Consider the following 7,466-nt stretch of genomic DNA (forward strand, 5'->3'; position numbering starts at 1 on the left):
TCAACACATAGGGGCATTAATCACTAATCTAAGCTTTGGCCAAGTCACTACCAAACATTATTTAGTACAAAATTCAACTACTTTTGAATAGAAGGCATCCCCAGTGTATATTTTACATAATATATAAAGGAATGACAGGTGCCACACAGTCCACTGAGGTTTAAAACAGGTGCAGTCACTGCAAAACCAAGAGGATTTCAAGTATTTTAATTTTGCTGTCAGATTATGTTAGACCTGTAATAATATGCCAAACTGACGTAAAGTAAGAAACAAAAGTCATTCTCTCTCTCTCACCTTGTCTGCTGTCAATTGGAAATAAAAATTACAGCTCCACGTTTCTCATAATTCCCCTCAAAAAGTTGCGTTTTGACGCTGTAACTCCAGGCTTTCTCCTTTCGGCATCTGTCAGTGTCATTCAAAATTGCATTCAATTAAACGGAGTAGAGTGAAATACTGCACCATGCACGCACTCTCCCTCTCAGAGACAGTCAGCAGCACTGCAGAGGAGAACACGCTCAGACATGAGGGGTAATATACCCACAACATCATCATGTGACCATCACAAACCTCCAGCTGAAGTTTGCGCTGCATGCCGGGCAGCTGGTCCAAAGCTGAGAGAAGTGAAGAAAGTTTGCTCCACCTGCTGTACGCTTACGCCCTCTGTTGGGTGTAGATGGCTACTGGACTCATTTGAACTGATATTGTTTTAAACTCATTAACACAGAAACAGAAAACAGGTCAAGAAACAAATAAACACAGAACAGAGGTGTCTTTGGCTTTTACTTATAGCTCTACACCTAATTAGATGATGCATTCATTAACCCCTCGTAAACTCAGCAATCGACTGACTCAAAACAAGTTGTAAACACGACCTTATTCTAGTCAGTGTACTTTCCACTGGGGACGCTGGGACATGTCCCCACCACTCTTTAAACTGGCTGATTTTGTCCCCATCACTTATTAAAAGCAATTGTTAAAATGTTCTGAAAAATAGTTTGCAACAAAAAAATGTTAAACAACAAATGAAAATACTCTGAGAAAGGTATATTTGCACACTAAGAAAACATGCAATGCCATGTAAATATAAAAGAAACATATGTGCATTGTCCAAAAAAAAGTAAATTAAGCTAAAAAAAAACAAACAAACTACTGAATACTGCATTATATTCTGTTATATTTTTAGCTGTCACCTGAATTTTGTGTTTCCCTATAAGATGTCAACAAGATGTAGCATGGTCAATAGTTGAGGAATGTAGGACAATTATGCGTATACCACAGACATCCCAATTTTTCTTACAGCAAGTGAAGGCATCGCGAATAACTGTCCAACGGGAGTGCGGGAGAAGGGCGTATCGAGCGCGCGCCCGCTTGGTGGGTGGAGCCGGGAAAAGGAATGTACCTAAAGTAACGCTTCAACAGGTAACAGGCACGGGTCGCCATTAATATTTTATCCACATCAAACGGACCAGGGCGGAGGTAAATATAAAGTATGACCGAACAAAACCCTTCATAAAGTTTCTGAAGATGTCAGTGTGTTATGTGCACTCAGTGATACAGCCTACAGTCTGTTATGAATGTTTGATGTGTTTGCAGGGTTAGCCTACTGTAAAACTTCTGGGTGGACTGCTTGTCTTCTTTTGTCAGCTGGACAACACGTCAAACTCTATTCAGAATTTTGATATTTTTACTTGGCATATTTTACCTGAACAGGTACACATCTGTAAAGCACATAAAATATGTTTAAGAGAAACTGCTTCAATTCGGCAGCGACCAGCCTACAAGACCACACCTTATTTAGTCAATATTTACAACCAGGGTGTCTGTTTCTTATGGGTTTTTACATCAGAACACACTATTGAGCACAGCCTTTCACAGTGTGCCTGTAAGGCAATACAGTTTTAGATTGAAGTGATGCATGATGAATGTATAAAATGTTTTTACAACAGAACACATTCTTAGAAAAGGGAAAGAAAATTGCATCATGCCAAGTGGAGAAAAGCTGCAGATTGGAGAGCAGAAGTTTCTGTGAACCAATTCTTAAGAAAGTTAAACTTAAACATAAACGTAAATTTAAAGCTTGAGGAAGAGATGAGGTAATTCTGCAAGGCACCACAAGATGGTAGGATTGGGATGCATGAAGGTGACTACAACCTGCTTAAACTTAAACATGTCCTGTTTTAACATTAGAGTTTGTTTTTTAAAGTTACACTATGTATGAAAATGTTCAGCTATTTCCTTGTGGGATGTAAATTGGTCACAATTGGGGTTGGATTCTGAACCTAAATACTTCTTTTAATACCATGTGTCTCTGATTTTAGATTTTATTTTATTTAGGCAAAGTTATATGGCTGCTTGTGTTTAGACAATGTTTAACATTTTAGAAGTTTGGCATCTTTTTTAAAATAAAAAGTGGGGTTTTGTAGGTAACATGTTTACATTCCTCAACTAAGGTATCAAAAAAGCATTGTTTTGCAATCAACACTGGAATGAAGGCATAGTACAGAAAGACATCTAATTATACCCATTACTATACAAGAGAAATAATGGGTAATGCTCTCCCACTGCTTGCAATCCAAAGACCCCTGGTGGGATGACAGGATATCAAAACTCGAGTCACATTCAGGGAAGAAGAGAAATAAACATCAACAACACCAGACACAATTTATTTTCCTTTCTGTGACCACTCCTCAGAACTGTACTTACAATGTGGTTTCCCTTGTTGTATATGAAATCAAATTGTAAACTCCCTCACATTCACTCCAGCTCTAGCTACCATGAAGCTCAATAAAATTGTCAATCTAGAGGGAAAAGGTGACAGCAGGAACAGATAAAACGAGAAGTGAATTTTTGCACCAAGTGGAAGAGGAGACGTCACTTAAAGCACTTCTGTTAAGAAGTGCTTTATTCTGTTCAGCTGTTAAATGTGTTTAATATAGAAATACATCCATATGACTTAAGTTGTAAACATTAGTTATTAAGTTACAGTTACACACAGTAGAGAGTCAGTAGAGAATCAGTAAGTGGTACAAAATACCTATTTCACACCCTGCTTGTTACAGTATATTACTTTTGTTTACTGGTCCCGGTTCACTTTTAAATGGGTAGTGTGCATGGAAATGAAATTGTTCAGGGCAAATAAGACACGCTGTGTATATACAGTCTCTTTATTTCCCTGCAGATATAGACCCCGTGGGGCCCAGTTTGAGAGTCATATTGTTTAAGAAATGCTGTCCTAAGGCATAAAACCAACAGCTCACTTTGACTCTGAAGGGAAGTCTCCTCTGTGTCTTTGCCCCGGTGTAAAGGTCTTCACTGTCTGTATGTCAATTACTCCTCTGGGACCTCGTTACAGCCCTGGCCAATCACGCACCCCCCTTAATTAACACAGGATATTACATTCTTGTATTTATAACCCAATAACTAGACTGGCCAGCTGAAAAGGTCACATCAACAGTTTAGCAGTTTCCGCCTTATAGCAGTGCAGCCCAAGAGGATATGGCTGGGAGGAGAGCCAAATGAACCGGAGGCATAGAAACAACTAAAACAGCAGAACTTTTTGACCTCAGACTGTCGCAGTTGGTTGGATTCACCTTGCTGTTATGTTCAGCTCTGAGGAATCCCTCAACCATGCTCAGCTATGCTGCTAGCACCATGTTCAGGACGTTTTTGAAAGAATCCCTGTAAAATAGGCTTATACTGAGTAAGACGGTGACACCACATGAGAAGGAAATGTAATCCAAAGCATCAAATGTAAGAGAAAATTGCATTTCCTCACCTTTGCGGGTCTATCACAGACACCAGTGTCCTCAGCTAATGTGCCCGAGGCAAAATTTCCCGCTGCAGAGAGACATCGGCACGTTCGCTGAATCTCTCTGCTCAAATTCTGGTGTGGTTAACTTTAATAATCACGTTAATTCACGTTTATTATCAACACAATGCTGTTTGTCCCCAGTGAAGTAACCTATAACAAGCTTTTCTTCTTTCTGTTCAGAGCATTTGGTTGTCATATTGGGTTTTTACAAGTAGTGCTGAAACAATTCAATTAATCCCTTGACAGAAAATAAATAACTAATAAGCAAATAATAATTTATCAAGCACAATAAGCCTAAAACATTTTTTTTGTTCAGATGTTTTATATTATTTTAAAGTGAATACATTTGTATTAAAGATGACACCTTGGGTTTTGTGTTATTGACTATTTTTTTAGGTATTTCTTTTGAGTAAACTATCCATTAACTCAAAAAGTTTTTGACAGGTTAATTGATAAGTAAAATAACACTTTATTGTAGCGGAACACACAACAATTGCTGAGCTATTAAGTTTTATTTTCATTGAAAAATATGAGCAGTAGAAAACATATCCAGGAACCTACAGTAAGTACCGTCCAAGTATTGTTCTAATGAGGTACTCTTGGCAACACTCATGCTGCCTTGAAGCACTCCTGCAAGTATAGTAGGTTAAAGTTGAATCACAAAGCCGGTCTATGATCTATGATGGATGTTTACAAAATACAGTTTGTGTAATAATTTTACTGTATGCCTCCTTTTTCCCTTCCAAATAACCTGTCTGGTTGTCTGACTGTCATGTTCCTTGCCCTACTTGAGTTAGTCAAATGGTCATACCCATGAAAATAAGATCCATTTTCTCATAATCCAAACTTTTGACCTAATGAGTGAGCACTTACACAAGGGCAAACAATTTAAACTAATACAATATTTAATATGTTTCACCCCAGAATAAATGTTTTTGTGCTCTCAACTTTTCTGGTTTTGCCCTTTCAGTGTGTTTCTTATGCGGTTGCAGGGTGATGGGCCTGTCAAAACGAGTGTCATTGTGGTCAGTGGAAGAAGTGCTGGAGTGGGTGCAGGCTCAGCACCCAGCCCACATGGGCACGCTCCAAAAAGCCATAATTAAACACGCTATATCAGGTACAATTCATGCTTTATTGGCACGCATGTTAGGTGAGAAGGCCCATACATCTTTTTGAGGTTTCAGCACCCCTGATTCACACTCAATACACACCCAATTTGTAAACGAATAAATACTCACATATGCACGCCTGTCTTCCAGGCCGTGCATTGCTGAGATTAAAAGATCATCACCTGGAGCTTCTCGGGTTGGAGGCTGAGGAACAGCAGCAGGAAATCTTGCAGGGCCTCCTGCTTCTCAGAGTTCAAGAAGAAATCAATGAACTCAATGACATCTGCTCTGGTGAGAATGCCAAATGACTTTATCTTCAGGGTGTAGCTGAGCATCTAGTAGTTGTAGAAATAAGATGGTGTTTTTTTTAACACTGTATTCAAAAGAATAAATAATATTTTATTTATTTATTTATTGGTGGTTGTAGTGTAGAACCAACATTCCCATGCGTGGGAAGTCCCAGGAAATCAGACATGGATACACAGGATATTAATGTTTTACTGGCTATTTCATCTCACAGTCGAAAGTACACATTTTATTTTCAACCAGACTCAGGAATATATTAGATGTTGCGAACCAAATTTAGACAAGGCTCAGGAACAAAATTTTAACGTGTCCAGTGAGATAAACTAGCTGGTAACTTATATTTAACTTGTTCTTTTTTCTGCTTTTCAGAGTGTTTTTCTACATAACTGAAAGTACACAGAAGAAATTCAGCTCACTTTTTTATTTTCTATCCATTCATTCATCCATGTGAAGGAGGGAGAAAAGTGGGAGTGCTGGAAATAACAAGGAAAGGTGAAAGACAAATCAATGAGGAATGAAGAGAGAAAGAAACCCATTTCCTGTGTGAAATGTGACCTGTGCAGAAGGATGAGATTAGTTTTTGTCTGAGTATCTTTTTCTGATGCCTTCTGTCCATTAGTCTCTGTCTTTTGTCTTTCTCTGTTGTGGGTTTGCATCCCATCAGTGTATTATGCAGCGTAGCTTTAGGGAAGGCAATGCCGGGTTGTCTGTTGATCCATCTCTCTAAGTCAGTATCTAAACAGATACTGGATGAGTTGTAATGAGGTGGTGGTGCTGTTTAATGCTAATTAGCAAATGTTAGCATTCCAACATGCTAAAATAAGATAGGAACATGGTAAACATTATACCTGCTAAATATCAACTCAACATTGTCAATGTGCACATATTGCCATATTAGCATTAGCATTTAGCTTAAAGCACCACTGAACAGCCTGGCAAAGCTGTAGACTCTTTTTTGTAAAGTGAATATTGAACAGGGTTACAGAAAAATCCTCAACTTTTCTGGACTGGATGCTTGTTTTGTTTTTTGATACATGTTGTCTAATGTGATAAAGGTGAATCCTGTTTTAACTAGCTGGAGGAATTAGAATTTATGAATGTCCTTCGTGCATGTGGTCCTAAAACATTTTTTATATAATGTCATATTTCCTTTATATGTGTATTATAGGTATCAGTACCACTGCACATTTTTATTATGTAAAAAAAGGTCATGTCTATTTCTATACATGTTTTCATGGCACCACTACAGTGTGGTTGGTTGAATTAAAAGTGCTGCTTTAGCAACACAATTCTGCCTGCTGAGTTTCTTTCTAATCATCTGTCTGTTTGACAAAGAGACTCTCCTCACAGATGTCAGTGTAATCATCAGTCATTTGTTTGTCATCATTCTTCTTTAACAACCTTGTGCCTCACACACATCCATCCAGTGCTATCCAGTGTTCCCCTGTAACTTTGTTTTTGGTTTGAAAATCCCCTGAGACAGACCACTACGTAATATGTAGGACCTGCTTTAAAACTAAAGGTCATAATAATAAAAGCATATTAATGCATTCTTGTGTGCAACCCAAATCAACATGTCACAGACTCCAAAGACAGCAAATGTAGTGTTGATGAACATTGCAATAAAAACTTAATAAAACTACATCACATCTGAGGCTCCTGATCATAATCAATTAAATTGCACCACCAAGTGACACTTTTAAAAGCTTTAGCTGCCCTGAATGTAAAAGGAAACTGCTTTTTGTTGATACAGCTGTGGAAATGTTAAACAAAGTGAAATGTTTAGTCATTTCAAGACACAGCGGGGCATTCTGTGGCGTACCAGTGATGCCCACTGTTTCTCTGCACTTACATCTGGCTAATGAAGGCAAAGTACAACAACAAAATAACTGCTTTTTATGTTTTCCATATCCTAAAAGCACAAATCTAGTAAGCTTTAAATCCTGAACATCTAGGTATAACATTTGATTAGCTTATACTATAATTTACTTAGACACCCTGTTTTTTAACTGCAGCACCATTCAATCAAATACAAATCAAAATCTATCATTCCATATACATTGCCCCTAAATTCAGCCTGACATATTTGATATCTCTCGAAATGTTTGGATCTCCACTGGAATTAACCATTTTTTGGGTTTGAACAATGTTTAGCTGCACAGGGTGAGTTCATACTGGTGGGTCAAGGGCAAGACACAATATGCTTATGAAAACACGTTAACTGTGTGTGTGTGTATGTG

General features: G+C 38.1%; 1 protein-coding gene across 2 annotated transcripts; it reads left to right on the top strand.

Moving 5' to 3' along the window:
- Positions 1-1,347: 1,347 nt before the first annotated feature.
- LOC119909209 (sterile alpha motif domain-containing protein 12-like) lies at positions 1,348-6,515 on the top strand. 2 transcript variants are annotated; one of them, XM_038727315.1, is made up of 4 exons: positions 1,348-1,476; positions 4,804-4,928; positions 5,071-5,211; positions 5,596-6,515. In XM_038727315.1, the coding sequence occupies exons 2-4, from the start codon at positions 4,808-4,810 to the stop codon at positions 5,610-5,612; spliced, it is 279 nt and encodes a 92-aa protein (XP_038583243.1). In that variant the 5' UTR covers positions 1,348-1,476; positions 4,804-4,807; the 3' UTR covers positions 5,613-6,515. The 2 variants fall into 2 exon arrangements, with proteins under 2 accessions (XP_038583243.1, XP_038583244.1); XM_038727316.1 differs by having other exon boundaries at positions 1,396-1,487.
- The last annotated feature ends 951 nt before the right edge of the window (positions 6,516-7,466 follow it).

The sequence above is a fragment of the Micropterus salmoides genome, unplaced genomic scaffold, assembly GCF_014851395.1.
Source record: "Micropterus salmoides isolate LMB-PRFRI ecotype aquatic unplaced genomic scaffold, ASM1485139v1 Ms_hic_scaffold_18, whole genome shotgun sequence".
In the NCBI taxonomy this organism is placed as follows: domain Eukaryota; kingdom Metazoa; phylum Chordata; class Actinopteri; order Centrarchiformes; family Centrarchidae; genus Micropterus; species Micropterus salmoides.

What these genes read in the sequence shown, in the direction of transcription:
- LOC119909209 (XM_038727315.1), top strand. Translation starts at nt 4,808, where the DNA reads ATGGGCCTGTCAAAACGAGTGTCATTGTGGTCAGTGGAAGAAGTGCTG. An exon ending in AATTAAACACGCTATATCAG is followed by an intron (nt 4,929 to 5,070) that starts GTACAATTCATG and finishes CCTGTCTTCCAG; the next exon opens with GCCGTGCATTGCTGAGATTA.